The sequence below is a fragment of the Zosterops lateralis genome (assembly GCF_965231275.1).
Source record: "Zosterops lateralis genome assembly, chromosome: 5".
NCBI classification, from domain to species: Eukaryota; Metazoa; Chordata; class Aves; order Passeriformes; family Zosteropidae; genus Zosterops; species Zosterops lateralis.
Window position 1 is genome coordinate 66,326,512 of NC_139766.1, and position 20,201 is coordinate 66,346,712.

At 38.5% G+C, this 20,201-nt stretch overlaps 1 protein-coding gene across 5 annotated transcripts; it reads right to left on the reverse strand.

Annotated features, from left to right (window-relative positions):
- Positions 1–258: 258 nt before the first annotated feature.
- Positions 259–20,019, reverse strand: ABHD18 (abhydrolase domain containing 18). 5 transcript variants are annotated; one of them, XM_083861208.1, is made up of 15 exons: positions 19,915–20,002; positions 19,354–19,457; positions 17,746–17,972; positions 16,862–16,970; positions 14,202–14,286; positions 13,593–13,693; positions 11,740–11,818; positions 11,565–11,651; positions 11,024–11,049; positions 9,045–9,183; positions 7,200–7,289; positions 6,809–6,910; positions 5,528–5,906; positions 3,373–3,535; positions 259–2,708 (listed from the first exon to the last, which is right to left on the reverse strand). In XM_083861208.1, exons 4-15 carry the CDS (start codon positions 16,951–16,953, stop codon positions 2,657–2,659), a joined length of 1,395 nt encoding a protein of 464 aa, XP_083717334.1. In that variant the 5' UTR covers positions 16,954–16,970; positions 17,746–17,972; positions 19,354–19,457; positions 19,915–20,002; the 3' UTR covers positions 259–2,656. The 5 variants fall into 5 exon arrangements, with proteins under 5 accessions (XP_083717334.1, XP_083717332.1, XP_083717333.1 ...); XM_083861206.1 differs by having other exon boundaries at positions 19,354–19,473; XM_083861207.1 differs by having other exon boundaries at positions 19,354–19,476.
- Positions 20,020–20,201: the final 182 nt, after the last annotated feature.

Genomic DNA, 20,201 nt, shown 5'->3' on the forward strand with positions numbered 1-20,201 from the left:
ATTTAAGACATACAGAATGGTTTACCTGCTACACGGAAGAAACCTTATTACAATATTTCTCTCATGCAACTCCTGGATTAAAACCACATTCTCATTTAACATCAAAATGGATTATTTATACTTCCTTAGGATTTAACTTTAAAACATGATTCAAAAAGTCAGTTTTCAAAGGGTTAAAAACACGTACAGAGCAAGATTCCCCCTTCACAGACCAGCTCCCTATGTCTGATAACTGGCAGAAATAGACCACTGAGCTCATTTTTCCTTTTTTTTTTTTTTTTTTTTTTTTTTTTGTTATTCTAACCTGAGAAATTCCTTAAATAATGCTTACTGGGCTTTCACATTTGGCAACAGGACTTCAGTTACAGAGCAAAGTGTGACTCCTTATTCTTGTCAGAAACCAGTCTTTCACTGCTTGTCCCACAAGACTCCCTCAGAACCAGGAGTAGAATTTGCCCCAAAAGACACACTCACAGCAGGAGTGGTGTTAGGCTAAACCTCCTTCTGTGCCCTTTTGGTAAGTTAAACCTTGTTAGTAATACCACGGGGACACTAACCTCAGGATGCAGAGTTCCCATCAGTTGTGTAATTCCTAGTATTGTGCGCTTTGAAAATATTGACTTTGGCATGTTATACTTTGTAGCATAGTTGATTTTTTTTGTGCTTACTCCTGGCCTTTACAAAATCTGCCTTTTCTCTCTTGAATTTATTCAAGCCCTTTCCCTTGCCACCAGTTATCTTCCCTTTCTCATAGCTGCAACAGAAGCAGGACACAAAGCACACAATTACATTTAAAATGTGAGAGCTACAAAAGCTGCTGAACAGCAGACAGTGCTCTGGTAAAACACTCTTAGTTGATGAATATGCTTGTAAACCCTGTTAATCTTTTAGTACACCAGTCAAGATTTCAGTTTTAAATATGTCAACTTACTAATATTTAATTTCAAACCCTCCAAATACTAGGTGTTTAAGTGTGCTAGTCACTTCACACTTGCTCCCCATATATAAAACCAACACTGTCCAAAGAAATTATGAAAAAATATTTGAAAGAAGCAATTTAACTCCCAACAGATTAGAACTTCTTCTGCATGTTCAGTAATTTTGTATGTTACATCATTTGGGTTATTCAAAATTGTTGCTCTTCATTCTTATGTGAACACACCTGATTTTCAAATGAATCATGATTTTCACAGTTACTAATCCTGTCTACTGACTAAAATTCAATAGAATATATAAACTGAGCTTTGTGTGCTCCATACTCTGCCTACTAAAAACCTTTACAGAAACCACAGAGATCAAAAGTGCTTGACTGGGAAGGTGCAGAAGTCACACATCCTGAGAAATGGACTTTTCTGTTTCAAAGTAATCCTGGTCACGACTGTATTAAATACTGAAGTGTTTCAGTTTTCAACTTCTCTGCAAGTTGGTTTTAAAAGAATGTTATAGGAGATTACAAAAAAAAAAAAAAAAAAAAAAGTGGAGAGATACCCACACAGCTGGTACTTGACAACCTTTTAGTCTACTGTAATTTGTTGGCATTTTTGATCCCAAAAGAGGAAACAACAGACTTTGGATTTTCTTAAGTGTGTTCAAAATCCAAGTTTCTTTATTTTCCATCCAATTAAAAAAGACAAGTGTTGAAAAATAAGGAGCAAACCTAACTGTTTCAATAACCTTTAGTCTCACATATCTTTTAAATTATACAGTGCAAGTGTATTTTGCATATCAGTGCTGAGTGCACTTTAGAAAGGACATCTGTTGAAGTATTTCCAACAGGTCTTTATAGCACCATATAATCTGCTGTCAGTTCAACTGCTTAGAATCAGACAGTGCTTAGAAAGTAAAATGATGATATTTCATCTATCATTCAAAAAAAAAAAAAGAAAAGAAATCTGAAAGCTTATGTTATCCAACTGAATGAATGTAAACAAGTAATTACCAGACACTTGATTTTCACTTATTCCAGTTTTGTGAACCTGGCTGATGAATTGCTACATGATCCTTCTGTAATGGCACAGTTTAATTCAGTGGCAGGAAAACTTCACCAACGTACTGAAGGAAAACGTCTCTCTCTCACTTTTCCTTGAATTGTCAAAGTCTCTCTTCACAAGATGTGGTGCTGAGCCTTCTGCTGAGGCTCATTTTCAATTCATAACTGAAGAGAAAAGCAGTGACAAACACAAGAGGCTGAGTGCTGGCAAAGACACAGTACAACACAATAGGAACAGCAAGGCCATGAGGAAGAGGTAACGGAGGTATCTGGAACAAACCAAAACCACACCAAACACAAGAGAGCAGCTTAGCCCCACAGCATGTTTTACATTCTTCCAATGCTTGATTTGTCTGTTTTCTACTGACACACGATTCAGAGTTTATTCAGAACTGAAGGAACACACAATCTGATTAGGCATGAAGTACATGAACCATTCATGCACTGACAGATGCTGCTGTTGTTTTTTCACAGGTAACGCTGAAGCAGCTGTGTCAGAATGGCACTGGTTGAAATGAAAGCAATGCTGGTACTTTACCACTTCTGGTAATTGTTACCTACAACAGTCAGTGACCATCTGCTCAACACTACAAGAGGCTTGTTTTCCAAACATGAGTTCCAGTAAGCTGAATTACAAATGAGATCAGTCTGAATGCATTAGGAAGATCACATGGTGTATTTCTGGAGGAAGCGGTCAAACGCATCGTAAATCGCTTGTCTGAAACAAGAAAAATACAAGAGGATTTGTATAATTTGGGAAAGAGCAGATATAAGTGGCACCTTTCCATATATTTACAAATATATCTACAAAGCTATCATCACAATTTCAAAACAGTGTTCAATAAAAATGTGGTATCAGGTGGTATTTTCCCCTTCCTTTATTTCTGGGATCTCTCACTTCAATCTAGTAATATATTTATGTTTCAGGAATGAGTGGGGCTATTTTCCAACCTTAATGCAAGTGGAAATGTAAATGGATTAGGAGTTTTCTACTCAAGAAACATACAGAGCTTGAAACTTTTGAGCAACTATCATAAAAGTAAGGCTGAAGTTATAATAAACTACTGGTCAGAAGTTATAATAAACTACTGGTCAGCATACATTGACCTGATATAGTGCCGTTCTTTTTGTTGTTTCTTAGACTTCCTAAATGGTGTGTGTAGTCTTCTTAATTCCCTGTATTTTAAAATTAAGAGCACAAGTATTTAACTTTTTGGAAACTCCAGAACTGCATCCATAAAACTGATTTACATAACTGTCTTTAGAAAATCAACACCTAATATTACTATGGCACGAATTCATGCAAGTACTACTTATTTACAGTCAAGCTTTCATTTTGATTCAATCTAAGATTTAATTTTAAACTTTTCTGTTCAGTTTACCTGAAGAGTCCTTGTTTGAAGAGGTAGGCACTGACATGACCTCCATCCAGATACCTGATTTCACAGCCTGGCCAGATCTCCTGGAGGCTGCGCACGCCAGTGCGGGGAATGTACGCGTCCTCCTTGGCTTGTACCACTATGATTAAACTGGGGTCAACTGGAACTGCAGGAAAACAAAGCAAAAACTGAATTCATCTGTGGTGAGAAAAATAGAAACACAACAGCTGAGATTTCTGTTGCCAAAATGCTATTTTCACATAAAAAAATAAATGATTCAAAGCTTTATTATTAAAGTCTCCAGCAGAATTAATCTGGTTTTTGATGTTACAGTAGTGAGGCCATCAGTGGAAAAACAAACTAACCCTTACCCTTCCCACCCCTAGAGCAGAAATTCCTCAAAGACTTATGAAGTTGACAGGAGAATTCTTTCCTCTTACCAACAAAACTCTATAGCATTCATGTCAGTTCTTTGAGAGTCCTTTTTATTGGCAAAAAAGAACTATGAAATCCAACAGAGTGGAAATTTCATATATTTTTTTCCCCTCAGGGAGGAAGAAAGACAACTTTTCTTACAAGAGGTCAGAAAGTACAGCCTATGTTCACTTTTTTCCCTGTTTCCTACATAGTTTACTTGCAACATAAAAATCCCAACATACTGTTATACATATTTATTACTCATAACCAGAACTGCACCAATTAGATTACTAGCAGGATTAACACCAATACGATGTTGAGAAAAATAGCACCAAAATCATGTTGAACACAGAACATTTCTCCCTTCAAAAAGAAAATATGTGATATGTTAAAGAGTGACCAGCCAAGGTGTCTGGCAGTGGGGTGTCACAAGTAATTTAAACCCTTCCTTCTTTCATACTAAATCATATCTAGAGAATATGCAATGCTAAAATAAATTCAAGTCTTCCATTGAATTTTCCATGAAATCTGAGCATTAGGCAGATTTTCTGAAGCTCCTCTCTGGCCTCAGTCCAAGGATACCCTGGCAGGGGATGCAAAGTCTCCCAGAGAATGATGAGACATGGGAGACTATTGACACAATGGACTCCATCACTTTGACAAGTGCATCAGGATCACAGATCCTTTTAAGTTCCAAGAGAGGTCAGTGCTCAGCTAAATGATATATGGATAAGTCTAGACAAACAAGAAAGTCTGTGCATAGAATAAAACTAACAGGGCTTTTTCCTGTCTACTGAAATAACTTTAAAAGCTTTAAGGAAAGCACTTCACTGGTACTCATCACAAAACATTTCTGGCTGGCAATGAAAGAATCTACACCAGTGTAGATTCCTCTTATTGCGTGTTTCCTTTTATTTTTAACATTTATTTAAACTTAAACACTTGTACCAATGGAATACTGAATGCCAGAATTAAGAAATGAGGTGGGGGGGGCTCAGTATTAGGAAAGCTTTGACACTAAAAGAGACCTCTGTCTGAAGTCAGTCGTAGGATGTGCCTTCAGCAGGTTCATGCACAGCCAAGCCATGCCATGCCACAAAAGGAATTACGAGCCCCCACTCCAGGGGAACCTTTTAAGGCGGCTCCAGGGAGCAATCACTTGTTTGAGTTGCTGGAAAGGGTTTGTCCTGAACGCCAAGGAATGCTGGATTACAGCTCCCCCTATATGCTATGCCTGTTCTGGGAAACAGAATCCACCAGCCTGCACCGGCGCACAAGGACCCCCAAAATGTTTTTACCAGCAACACCATTCAAGCTTTGTGCTCAGCTATGCAGGTGAGCTTCTATCTGAAGTCAGTATGAGATTTCTGCTTGAAAAACTTTATTAGCAGATTAATTAAGATTAAATCGACCAAGGTATTACTCACATCACACAGGTGTTTTCTTCCTTTAGATAATTCTAATTTGCACTAATTTGTATCTGAAAAAAGCCACAGCAAGGCAGAGGAGAAAAATGCGCAAAGATACTGAGAGGCAAACTTTTAATTAACTTTGTCATTAGTTGGCCTTCAAGAAGGAACAAAAAAACCATTAGGAAATGGAGTAGTAAACAGAATAATGCTCACAATATTTCCATGTTTCAGCAAACAGGTTTAGACTTGGAGAATGAAGAAAATACCTTTCCCTCCACTATAGTTTATTCAGCTTTGCAAAGTGCACATTGAAACAAAGAAATACATACCTGGGAAGTTAGCTACGTGGGTACATTCATCCATTACTCCCTTCATGAACATTAAGGATTCTCTCTGTAAAGTGTCACTCCTTCTCCTGGTATTTATCCTGTGTCCTTGTGGGCTGGTTAAGTTTTTATTGCTGCTGCTACTGGTGGAAAAGGTTTGATTTATGCACTGCATTTTAGGAGCATCCTGCATTAAGAGTCTTTCTGACGAGGCACTTAGAGCACTTCTATTTGTGGCAAAGCTGTGAACAGATTCCTTAGATACAGTGTCATTCAAGGACTCAAAGCTGAATATTCTGGAAGTCACATCCATGTCCCCCAGACTGTCCATGCTGTCAGGGAAGTTCTTCACAAACTCTTGTCCCATCTTGAAAGAATCCGTCTAAACAAAGACAACAATTAAGGGTTTCTCCCTTAAACCACTTGGTTAATTTTATTTTTAAGATGAACTCATAATAAAAACAATAATAAATTTTAAAAAGACACTACCAGCACTGCTCATTTCTATTTTCAGCTTGCAGGTCATTCAATTAAATCCTGATCATCATAACTTGATAATTTAATTTTACCTTTCTGTCAGTTTAAAAAAATGCAGGAGGTACTTACATATATACAAGCCTGTGATATAAACAATTGGTTTTCTTTCTATATAAACTCTGAATTTGTAATTACAGTAATTTAGAGCTTAAATGGCCTAATAATAATAATAATAATAATAACAGAAAAATGAACATATGCAGCCAGGTCTAATGTTATTTTTAGGACTGAAAAACTGACAGTCTCTAAATACTAGGGAGACACAAGCTGAACTTCTTTAAAAATGTTTCTTCTTTTAATTTTGCCTCTTCATCACTGTTGCTGGAATGTATATGACTTAAAAATGGCAAGTGCCCAAGTAACAACTATCTGCAGCTCAGCTCCTCTTCTGCTGTGAGGCATTAGAGAAAGAATTATCACAAAGGAAAGAATCTTAGGAGAAAAAATAAAAGGTATTTATCAGAATTTTGAGAGAATACATTTTATGTTGTAGATTACACTAAGCATGATCAAAGGAAAACCTTGTTGTAAGGGCTACACTTTAAACTTGTTATACAACCAGAGTATTAATTTTGTTTCTCAGGCTTTTCCTTCAAAGACTAAATTTATCAAAGCATAAAGAAACAACATGCCAGTATGTTCTAGCTAACAATTATCTACTTTTAGGGGAAGTAAAAAGGAGTTGCATTATTTGCTAGATTTGTTAGATTTGCACATTAGCAGATAGGTAAACCAAACCATACTTACACCACAATATTCAAGCATTTGAATGATTTCTTCTTCATACACAGTTTGTGTAAAATACTGTTTCTCCAGCTCTCTCCAGTTCACTGCCTTGCTCAGCACACCCTGAGATGATGAACAAAAGCATTCAGTACACAAGTAAGACCCAGAGGTCATTCTAAAATAATGATACATGTAGGAAATCGACCTGTTCCTCTCCTGATTTTTTTTCAGTGGAATTCTGTTCCCAGACAGCTCTCAGAATTATTGCAATCAAAGCACAAGCACATATTATAACACACAGGACATGGAATCCTACCTGCCTTGTGGCCAGCCCAAATCTTTTAACTTAACATTCCTGATCATAATCTAATATATTAACAAAAAAAAAAGTATTCTGTAATTTGTTCATTACCGTAGTGAAGACTGCAGAGGCTGTTGACCAGGAAAGACAAGGAATCAATGGCAATGGTTTAGGCCAGTTTGTCACTGCCAGTGAAGCCATCTAGAATCAAAGGCACTTATTACACATTTTTATATTGAATTCACCATATGGTAAAAAGAATTCTCTCATATTCAATGTCTTTGCTTACATGGTATTTATGAAACACTTGGTGCCAAAGAGTTAAGGACTGTGACAGCTGGATATACTTTCACCTATTTAGAAGTTACTATCTACTCTCCAGTGATTTTTTAAAAAATAAACATTGCTCTGGAAAAGACCCATCTCAAGGTAGAAGGGGATTTGGTTATAAGAATTCTCAATGGAATATTTACTAAATATTCCATTAATTACAATTCAATAATTTTATTTATAATCCATTAATTATCATTACAATTATAAAAAGTAATACAAGTTATTAGTTGTTTAAAACTATCATTAAAAAAACCCAAAAACAAACAAACAAAAAAAACCACACTTCTATAAAGCTTTCTACCAAGCCCTTGGAAGTTTATTTCAAGGCAAAACAAAGGAAATCTATGAGAAGGACTATTTAGAATTTTATACTTCCAAAATCTGTATACAAGAAACAAAATTTGAAGAAGTAATTCAACATGTTAAACAGACACTTTTCCTGTTTTTTAAGTTTGAATTATTACTTTTGCATCAGTTCTCAGAACAGATTTTTGTGACTGTTCTGTTTAGCCCAGAAAAAGCCAGAGCAAGTAAGTTTGATGTACAGAATTCCATCTATATGTTCTTGACAAGTTTTATTTTATTAATACAAAACACCTCATGTCTGTTCTAGATGTTCTAATAAGTGGATTTTTGCAACTGAACTATAATTCTATTCTAATTATTTTTATTAATAAAAGGTTACAAGAACACCACACATCTATGTTGTGATTCTCTTTAGAAGTCTCTCCCCTTTAGTAGAACTGAATCAATGCTTACAACCATCCATTATAAAACACTCTGTAGAGGATCAACATCAAGCATCACTTATTTCACAGAAGTCTCTGATTCAGCAGGGTGATGTTGACGTAGACCAGAGGTGCTCTGTACATTTGTGACATTTACAGTTATAAAGCTGTGCTTTAGGGGAATATTTTCCTTTTGGGAAACACTACCATTACCAACATTATTTACACAGCTCCTAACAAACAGAGAAGGCATGTTGTTTTAATAAGTTTTGCACCTGTGTCTCACAGAGCTATGATAATCTGCAGGGACACAAGCAGTAACATTTTAACTGTGTATTAGTCTTTCAAGCACCTGAGTGCTTGAAACTGCTGGTTTGGTTTGAGTATGCACAGTGTCACACAGAAAATGTAATTCACCTCACCACAGAAATCTCTGATCAGTACCAATGATCGCTGACACCAAAAGTCACCTCAATTACAACATGCCTACAAAGAGGGGGTATTTCACACAATGCATTAAAACACAAAGGTTTAAGCAAGAAGGAGGAAAAGAGGGAGAATCAGTAATCAATCAGTGCAGACTTTCTTTCAGCAAACATTTCTGCCCCCCACCCTTGTGGAAAAAAAAACACTTATGTGAAAAGTTTATATTCTTATTAAGCCTGATGGAAGATGGCTGACAAAAGGCGCTATGATTTGTCAGTACATATTAAGGATTACACTAATTCAGCACCACAGAACATGAGAATTGCCAACAATTTGTTTCTCATGACTCTAAGTGTTTATTTTAAAGCACGTCTGAGATCAACGCTGTAAAACAAATTATTTCCGTATGCTACACGATCAGATGAGAAGTTAAAACAGAAATTACTGAACAGGAGATATAAAAGCTTACATGTCCTCCCATGGATATTCCAGTCATCCCTAGTGGTCCATAGCCTTCTCTCTCTAGCCAGTGCAAAAGAGCTGCCGATTCTAGAATTAGAGCTCCTCCCATCACAAACAGGTCCGAGACATTTTTTAAACATGACCGTCTTTTCTCCCCAGAAAAGGAAAAGAGAGGGTTTATTTTCTAAGATTAGACTCTGACAGTTCTTATCATTCTGTACATAATTTATAAACAGCTTCATCACAATCCCAGAGACTTTTGGAGCTGAACTCCTGTTGATTCAACAGGAGGAAAAAGCGAGCCCAGATTTTCTGGCACTTGTAATTTTTTATCCAAATGAGGAGTAGAAATAGGCACCTGCCTATGCTTTTAATGTAACATCACTGACAGCTTGGTATTTTGGAAACAATTACCAACATTAGCATCTCATTAGTAGCAATATTCTGTCCTGTGAAGATCTAACAGATATTTTAGAAATAGAATCAAAGTGATACAGTCCTAGGCATACACTAGCTCATATACAGAAACAAGTTTGGTGTTTTGTTTTTTTTTTTTTCTTATTTACCTGTTTTACATCATTGAAAAATTGCACACAACATTTGAAGAGCAATCAGTATGTCAGCTTTGGAAGCACTCATCAGTGTCACTGTAAGACTGAAACTGTAAAGTGGGAAGTTTGTCACGGTATTGAGAAATTCAGGCAGTGTACTGCAAAGCATTAAAACACAGAAGACACACAAAAAAAGTAGAAATCCATTTGGCTGAGCCGTCAGAGGGATTCTAAAACTAATAGACCTCTAACTAGGGGAGGGAGACTGAGTATTTTCAGTACCACAGGCAGGTTACAAAGGGCTCCTGGCCGCTCCTGCCAGCGTGCCACCGTCACATTTGTGACACTCTGAAGCACAAGGACAAAGCTCACTGTGAAGTCACACAGAAATGAACATAGCTCCTGCAGAGCAGCATTTAAGCAATCCTTTCCTACAGCCTCATGAGATTCCTCAACCCTCTGCAGCTGCTGTATTGATGGAATACTGTCACCTGTTTGACTGGTGCTGTGTAACCCTCTATTGGAGAGTGACAGTCACCTGCTGGGGTATCACTGAGCACCCCCCACCTTGAAACAATCCTGACACACTGGACAACTGAGAACAGAGTTTTTAAATTTATTCTTCTGCATCAGATTACCCATAACTGGAAATTAATCTTCCAATGGATGTGTCCCAGCACAGGCTTTCTCCTGTCACTTTCCTACAATCCTACGGAAAACACCTTCTCTATGTCTTCTAGTCATGTTAAATGTCTGAGTTAGGAATAAAAAGGATTAAAACACCAGCTCATATTTGAACTTCCAGAAATATTGGGAGACTACAAGCTTTGCCTCAGACACATATCCTATTGAATTCTGATAATATGTCTATAGTTTGGAAAATGTAAAAAGTAAAAAACCATGACTGCCTAATAAGGCTTCCAAATCCTAATTTAAGAAACTGACTGGAGAAACAAACCCTGTAAAATACTGAATATTGCACAGCATCCTAACAACTAATCAACACTAGATTTATTCATATGCCTGCAAATCCTTAAAAGATCTTGAGAAAGCAAAATCCTAGCAATCATAATGGAGATACACTTTCTGAGCAAAGATTATTCAGAGCTGACTGAAACATAACACTTGTACATGGAGTTGTGAGTCAGGAAAATAAAATGGCCCTGGCTTGTACTCACACAAGATGTTTGCATCCCACTCCACACTGCGAGTTCATCTTGTGCAAACTTCCCTGATCCCTGAGATCTCCTAACACAACACCCAAAGCAGTTTAGCCAAGAGCAGACAATTTCACACTGGCAGGTTACAAGTGGCTTTTGAAATGTTTTTTTCTTACTAAGCTATTAAAGTTTAGACAACTTTTAGCTTGAAAAAGTAAAAAAGAAAAGCTGTATTTTAAAAATACAGAATCTATAAATGTAACATGAATACTTACAATTGATCCTTAGGTTTTCTACAGCCATGTAAAAGATTCCAGTTAAAGAAAGTAAAAAAGGCTTTATCGAAACTGGTTATTTAAAAAAAAGACCAGATAAAATAAATAATATGCATAAATAGCATGAATTGAATTAATTGAAATTTGGCATTTAAACTCCCAGTGTTTAACTCTCACTAAATGAAATGCAATCTATTTCAATGATGCAGTTTGCAACATTTTACTGCTGTCAGATATATGGGTAGGGAAAAAGTGTAACCAGAGATCCTATTCAATGAAACAGAATAATACTATTATACAAGGTGACAGAACAAAACTTACTTTTTTTTTTTTTTTTTTTTTTTTTTTTTTTTTTTTAAACCCACCCAAATCTGAAGTGGTAACAGCAAGTTTCTCAGAAGTTACCTGAGAATTGTGTACCATAGAATTGTGTTTCACATAATGGTCATAATTTCTTTTCTTCCACCCACTGGGTGCCAAAAAGTTGGTATTTTATGAGTGTGGACATTAGGAATAGCTCCTGTGTTTTCCACAAAAGGATATAGTAAGGATTTTCTAGCAGCAGGGAAGCCATACAGGCTTCTTTAATCATTGGCCGTGCCATTAATGTGCGTCTCCTCCAGAAGTGCTAAAGACAAGGTGTACAAACAGTAAAGGTAAGGCAAAATTTGATAGACTTTCTCTATAACAATCAATTTTACATTGTGCACACTCACATGGTCTCCAGTGCCTGCTAAATGAATGCACACAGGTCTGTGCTTGCCATCCCATCTTCTGGGTATGATGAACTGAAACCTGTGAGAAACAAACACCTATTTTAGCAGAGTAGGAATATCGGTTAGCGAATTGCATCAAGAGAAATTAATTTAAAAAAAACCAAAACCAAAACAGCAGAAGTATTTGTAACCCATGCAGGCAAACTGCCAGCAATCCAGCAACATCATTTTTTATGAACACATTCAGCAAACAAAGGAATCTGAAAGTAGGACAGAAGAAAGGCCAAACAAGAAAAGGAGCCAAGATGAAAGATCATGTTCCTAAAAAAGACTACTACCTCATCATCACAATTTAAACTTTGCAGAGTGGAGAAATGCAACTTCAGATAAAGAGCAGCCTAAACAAGCATGTCCAGCTCTCCTAGGCACCATTGCTATTTTTCTCCTGAAGGCACAACAGCTGAAATTGAAGATTAAGATGAGCAATAAATTAAAAAAAAAAAAAAAATCAACCCCCAATATAAAAACCATGAAATTATTCTATACGCCCAACATCAATCAACTAATGTCATCTGCTGCTACTTATTTACAGTCTAAACTACTGGAAAAAAAAAAATCCCTTCTGAGCCACCACTGTTTTCCCCACAAGATGGAGCACTGTTACCTACGAGAGTGTTACACTTCAGGAAATACATTCGTACCACCTTGAGGGAAATTTGTACAGCTTTTTGAAACTGTCACAACACTGGCCAAAGTTACAATTAACATAACTCGGCTACCAAGCACAAGACAACACAGATAAGGAAACAATGAGTATATTGTATTTTCCAGAATGGTACTAGTTTGATAACATTAACAGATAGTTTCTTTCTCTAACCAGCAGAGAGGTGGAACAGAACTGATTTCTTGATTATCAACCTTTTTCTCACAGTCCTCAATGTCACATCCTTATGCACACATGTAAAAACACCAACCTGTATTAGTGACAAAATTTACAACATCAAGATCAACTTGAGCTGATAAACTTTTATGTTTATATGATTAAACAAACCAAGTCTGGGGAAAAAAAATTCATCATGACAGTTCAGCTCAAAACTAAAAGCAAACAGAAATTGTGCTCCCTTTGCTAACCCATTCTTCATCTGCAAAGAAGTGTTAGTGTGAAACCAGCACTGTCAGGGAACCTCCAGCTTTCTGTGAGAATACTTTTTTTGCTTTGTTTTCTTTTGTCTGTGTGTATGTGTGGTTTTGTTTTCCTTTTTTTTTTTTTTTTTTTTTTTTTTTTTCCTGTTGGTTTTTTGCTTTGTGGGTTTGTGTTTGTTTGTTCGTTTGGGTTTGGTTTTTTGTTTTTGTTCTGTTTGCCAAGTAAGAAAAGAACCAGATTCTCTGGCTACAGTAAAAAAAGCTTGCTACTTTATCACACACACACATTTTTTGTATTCAATGGAAATGGAAAGCTGGAATGGCTCCTTCAAATATAACATAATATGCTTTGATATAAACAGCTTCTCCTGCTACATATAAAACAATAACTGCTGTTCTTAATTTCCAGCATCCCCCTCATTTGGGAAAAAAAAACACCCCAGTAATTAAAAAAACCTCATTGTATTCCATAGCTTTTACAATATGATTTCTAAGTTTAAAAAAACACTCCAAAACAACAAAAAAACACCAAACCAAGAAAGTAATACTTTGCTACTGGATATTTTTTTAAATATATAAATTGAACTCTCATATGAATAAGATTTTACAGATTGTTTGCTTTACAACCACTTAGTTGCAAAATAAAAGTACTTACAGACCATTATTTCTCTGCAGCACGAATTTCAGAAATACCTCTTAGTTTCTCTTACCTTGCTACAAGAGACTCAACTGGCAGGATACCCGGGACACAATGAGCCAAGGGGGAAATGAAGTGCCCCTCAAGGATTTTACAGTCTGATTGCCCCTCAACCTGCAGAAAGAATGGGACAATAGCAATAAATATAGTGTTAGTCTTTAACTTGCTCTGAAAGCAAATCTCTCGAAGTAGAATTCATTATAGCATAAAACACTAGCTCAAAAAACCCCAAAGCTGAGTCTTGCTCCTAAAAATAGGGATACATGTTATCAACAGGGTCAAATCACTTTTTTTCAACTTTGTTTTTATTAAATAACCTTTTACAGGATTCAAAGAAAGGTGGAATGCTGTCCCATTTTAAATATATTCAATAACACAGACGAGGTTTTGGACACTTTTTGAGTTTTAACATTTGACATCTCACTGCCCAATTATTGTACTACTGGGGGAAAAAAAGGACAAAACAGTATCTGTACAGGCACTGCTCTAGTCTCTATTTCCTCCCATTCTCTTCTAGCAGCCTATAAAAGTAGCCTGGTGTTAAATACCAAGTTATTTCACCTTTATATACCCTTAGAAAGAAAAATATAGATAAAACAGATCATCTTTTGCTGTCAAGTACCTTGTCAATGAACACTGGGTAATCTTTCGAAACCAGCGTCTGGCATTTCTCCCTGTTTCCAATAATCTTTCTGAACTCAACTATTCTGTTGAAAGGAAACAAGTAGAGAAGATTCAACTTTTAATCTAAAAAAAAAAGAAGAGACACATTTATATAAAATTTCAGGAGCTGAAGTAAGCCACAAACAAAGAGAAGCTACGAAGCCAGCTTTGCATTTACAGATTGAACCAGGCCACCATAGGGTAGGTAGCTATGGTGGTGGGCTGCTTTTAAGTTAAAAAAAAATGTCTCAGGGACCTGCTGGGGAACAGGAAGCTAGGAGGCAAATCTGGTTGCTTTCCTCTGCTACATAAATGGGCTGCAGAGCCACACAGAGGAAATGAAAATAAAAACCAAACCTCTTCTCAGAGGTGCACAAGATTACTGAAGGACATGAACACTGAAGAGGCAATAGTCGTGGGCTGCAGTGTAAGGAATCCCTGCTGGAACAAAGTGAAAGATTGTTTTCACAGTTAAGCACATGAAAAAAATAGCCCAGGAAAACTAAAAATGATATTCATCCTCAAGGGATGAAGTGCCTTTCAAGGGAATGGAGTGCCAAGTGACTTGAAGAAATGAAGTCAGCTTTGTTTTGAACAGGGATTTTGACTTGATGCCCTCGAATTGGCCCTTTCAACCTTAAATACTCCATAACTTGCTCATTCCTATGCTCATAGATACACACTTTACCTGACAAGGTAGAACAGTTTTGAGTGAAAAGTACAGAGGAATGACCTGTTCACCTCCCCAACACCACAGAAAACCCAAAGACTGGAGAGAAAATCCACTTTATCACCACACAAAAAACAGCTCTACTTGAAAGCCTTTGCTTTCCTTATAGAAAACAGCAAGTGCAGTAAGTATTTCTGAGAAAGTAAAGATGTGACGTGTGGAGGGTAAGCTAAGTAAAGAGATGTTTTGTTTGACTATAAATCTTCTAAAAACACTGCATTTATGTATTTTCTTGTAGTTAGGTGGATATCGAAGGCTAAATCTTGCCTCTGCTGAGGAATTTCAACCCTTGCTAATGAGCTGAGGAGAAAGAGTTAGGATATTAACATTCATCACATCAAGAGTCAAGAGTGTGCACACAAAATTTCAGATTAGGCAGAGTAGTCTGTCATTCAATCTCAGACAATGCCTAGAGCATAAAAAAATTAATAATGGAGCTTCATAGGGATGAGTTAACAAACAAAAATAAAAACCCTCCTCTCACAAGCCAGTTTGAGGAGTCAGGAGGAGGTAATATTCTTCCTTCTTCATCCAGGTGAAGTCAGGCTGCTGGGGAACAGCTCACCTTCAGCTCAGTCAGGGGCAACACAGAGAACTAAACTTTCTTCCCCTTTGCAGAGCAGCAAGCTCACCTCCTGCTTCGCCACCCTTTTTGATGTGGTGGGAGAAGGTTTTCCCCTGCATGAAGAAGGAGGAACTGTAGCTGGTACCACTGTTACCAGCAGCAACATTCCTCTGTTGCCTTTGGGGTGGGTGTGATCACCCTGCAGAGCCCAGGCAAGGCTTGCACTGCTGAGCAGCAGCATCAGCCAGAGCTTCTCTGTGTAGAGACACCCCTTGGACTGCAGGGAGATGGAGATGGGACACTGAAACTACACTGTGTCCCACCAAGAACTCAAAGGGCTTTAAAAGAAAGGGTTTTGGTAACATTAAAATATCCCATTTTGGGTACACACATGGAACAGAATACAGAAATGCTGCAATCAGAACAAACCACAGTGGTTTTGGTTATTCCAATCAAAGCAAACATTCTCATTTTGCAGGAAACTCTGCCTCTTAAGAGGAAAAAAATCAACTGAAGACAGACACACAAAGCATCCAAGTGCCATTTCCAAAGCAGATCTTTCACATGGACATAAAAAAACCCCAAGCTCCCAAAAAACTCTACTGCTATCCAGTGAACAAAATTTTATTTCAGTAGTTTCCAAAGTTTTCTTTATTGATTTTCATATACACAAGAGTGAGCTTATTAAATGCAGGTTTATCACTTCCTACTTAAATACTGCACAATGCGGAATATATATATTGTCACTTCATTTTTATACTTAAGAAATACAAATGCTCAACTTCCAGCTGTTAATCTCAATAGTTATTAATAAAAAGAAACAAATGCTTAAAAATTAAGAGGTACTTCTATTTATTTTTTTCAGGACATCTTAAAAGAATGACTTTACTACTTTGGGCTGTGAGAGAAACTGCTGATTAAATCTTACACTTCTAAAGCTAATTAGGAAGTTACAGAAAGATAGCAAGAGCCACTTTAAAGTTAAACAGTAACAAGTCTTCTGCAGAAATTCATCGAGTTTTCTCTTGGAAGAAAATGCTGTTTGAAGTATGTCATCAGATAAACAAGTAAAAATATAGTTGGACACACAGACATTCTCTCAAGAGCCTCTTTAGGCAGAAAAAAAAATTGTAAATCCTTTTAAGATTTCTTTTAAATCCAGTTACTCCCTTGGTAAAGAAACAAATGATCTCTTGAACAGAAACAACTTAAACATTTTTGGTATTTTAAATACACAATAGCAATTACTGTGGCTACTTCAAAGGTTGTAGTTTTTTCTTTTAATGTAACACATCATTTATGCTGTTACTTTTTAACAAGTCACCTTTTCAGATCCTCTGGCTTTCCCCATCCTCTGATGAAAAGTTTGGTGAGGAGAAGCTTTCGGTACAAGACATCTAATTTACTTACACCCATTAGCGGCGCACTGTCATCTGAGGAGAAAAGCAGAGGGGAAAACGAGGCAGTTAAAGTCTACAAGAGGGGCAAATCCACTGGTTGTAACACAAAGGGGTTTCTCATTCTGGTGTCTGCATTAAGGAAAAGCCATCTAATGCATCCCAAGAAAGTTAACCTGGCTAAACTCTTTTCATTCTGAACAAAACATAAAGGCAGCTGATACAACATGCAGGAATTTGAAATGCTAATTAAAACCAGATATTCATTTCACCACTGATGACAAGGCAGGACTACATCAACACTACATCTTCAACCAGTCCTAACTGTACTTGAACTGATTAAACAAAGAGTAGCGCTGATCTCTGTCCTCTCGATGGAGCCACGATGGCAAAGCTCCTCAGTCAGTGTGGGCTGACATAAACACATCTCAGAATGGAGCCTGAAACAATATTTGGGTTTAAACCACCAGAAGACTTCATCTCTTCATCTTCTTAATGGAGAGAAGGAGAGAGAGCAGAGTAGGAGGGAAAGAATGTTGTTCCAGCCACTGCTGCAGAGAAAGCTTATTTTTGTAATCTTGCCTTCATTGGTGTGTTAAACATATATCCCAACCCTCATTTTATCTGTTCCCTTCCAATTCTGCTATTCCTTACAGTTTTCAAAGCAATGCTCCTCCCACTCCTTTCTGGGAAGAAATCACACCCTCAAAACCCTTACCAGGATCATTTCTCTTTGAACAAACACACCAAGTAGAGCTAAATCTAACAATATTTTAGGCAAGCTGAGTATTATTTGCAAAGCAATACTTACTGAAGTGAGCACAGGGAGCCACTGCTGAGCTCTTCCAATGAGGAAGAAAAAAACAAACAAAACAAAACAAAACAAAACAAAACAAAAACAAAAACAAAAACAAACAAACAAAAAAAAAACCAACAAAAAAAACCCCACCCAAATTCTACTAAAAAGGAGAATTTAAATCTGGTTTCTTGGTCAGTGGGATACAGGTTACTCAATTAAAGTCCAGGATCTGTGTACACCTAAGAAAATAACAGATTTATTAATCAAACACTTGGTTAGTAAGTTCACTTCAGACATTTTCTGGTATTTCCAGATCCCTCCATATTAAATGTACTCAAATAATCTCATCACACTCCAAAATAATGTGATTTAATTTGTGGGGGTTTTGAAATTTTATTTTCATCCAAAAGCACTTATTCTGCCACACTATTTTTTAAAATAAACTTGTTTGACTTTAACAAGTCAAAATGGTGGTCAGATTAACAAAAACATTCCTCTGCACTTCTAGAAAGCCAATAGTTAAGAATCAACATACAGAAAAAAAGGAAAATTCTTTAACACCTGGAATAAATTACTATCAAAACAGAAATTATAGGCACTTGAATTTTAGAACAAGCATGCTAGGAAGCCACAATGGCTCGAGGATGGTTCAACCATTACAGGGTAAAAATAAATACATGAAATGAGCAGAAAGGCATACTTTGTTTTAAAAATTGAAGATGTAGATTTTGCTTTGAGTCCAAAGTCTGGCCTGACAAACTCTCTGCTGCACCAAGGGAGTGCCAAAACAACTTTCTAGGCAAGCACATTATACTTAAATGTAATATCGATTGAGGCAAAAGCATTGCCTCATCCTCTCTTCTGCTCCATTGATGGAATGGAGACTCTGAAGTAACTCGGGATATTTCAATTAATCAGCATCGAGAGAAAAGCACTACTGGAAAGAGTACAGGAAACACTAAAACAAATTAAAAAATAAATATTCCTAGTATGTGAAGCATAGAACTTTTCAGAAATATCATTGAGTTAAAAATTTTGGGAGGATGGTTCCTACCACATCTCTGTGCCAATAGGGCAGGACATGCCTCACTCTCTGCCCATCCCTGCCCACACAGCAAGACAATCACAAACACTTCTACTGCCAGGAAAGGCAAATCCACCTGCTGGGAGCCGAAATTGTATAATTTCACATCAACAGAAGTATCTCAGCAGTGAGGATTTGAAATGGGTGAAAGAATCAGGAAAGAGCTGTTTCAGAATGAAACCTGACAGCACACACGGCACATCCCGATCCCACTGCGAGCCAGGTCAGCCGGGAGCAGTGACCTGATAACGACGCTGTTATTCATGTTAAAAATCTCGAATGAATATATTGTTAACACAGAAAAGCTTTACACAGCGTGACCTGTGAATGGAAACCGCAGGAGATACAAAAGCATAGTAAGAAGAAACAGAGACACAAATTAATCCAAAAGCCAACGCATAAAAGGCCAGCTGTTGCTTTTTACCCGTGCAAACAGCCTCAGTTACAAGAAAAACACACGAGGACCTCACTCAAGGCCCACAGTGCAGTTTCTATTCTATACATGGATGTGAGGAAGCTTCCCCCCAGCAGCCAACCTGAAAAAACCACCGAGGCTCTGCTTGAGAAGGCGGAGTTGTCAGCTTCCCGACACTCCCTCTCTGTTAAAAAGCCTCTCTTACAATTAACGCCACGTCCTCTTCTGATAGAAGAGATTACTGCTTAAAAATCAAAGAAACCGCAAAGAAGTCCGGGCAGGGCAGATACAAGCCCCGCAATAACTGCACAGAACGGGATGGACACAGGAGCCGGAGGATAAACAACGGGGCCCAAAGCAGGGCTGTGAGCAGCTCCCTGCAAGCCCGACCCGAGCACTCGAATGGGGCAGGTGGGACCCCCGATCCCAAATCCGCGCCATCCTCCCCTGCGAGCCCTCCCGGGCGGGACCCGCCGCTGCCCCGGCGCCCGCGGGCGGGAGGCAGGACACGGACACGGCCACCGCGATCCCTCCGCCCCCTCAGCCTCCCCCCGGGGCGGGCAACGCCGTGCGTGAGGGAGAGCCGCTCCGGCAGCTGCTGCCCTCAGTTCTGGCACCGCCGCCGCCGCTCCCCCGGCCCGGCCCGGCCCGGCCCGGCCCGCGAAGGTCACCCGCTGCTCACCCGAAGCGCTGCCGGTGCCGAGGCACCACATGGGAGGGCGGGAGCGGGAAGCGGAGGAAGGAGAGGAGGAGGAGGAGGAGGAGGGGAGGGCGAAGGGCGGGACGGGACGGGAACGGGACAGGAGGGGACGGGACGCGCCACACGCGCGCGGGCCTGGCGAGCGCGCGTGCGCGCGCGGGGCACTCGGGCGCGGGGGGCGCGCGCGGGACGCGCTCGGCCCCGCCCCGCTCGCCGCGCGCCTGCCCCGCCCCGCCGCCTCCCGCGCCTCACTCGGGCCCGGCCGGCAG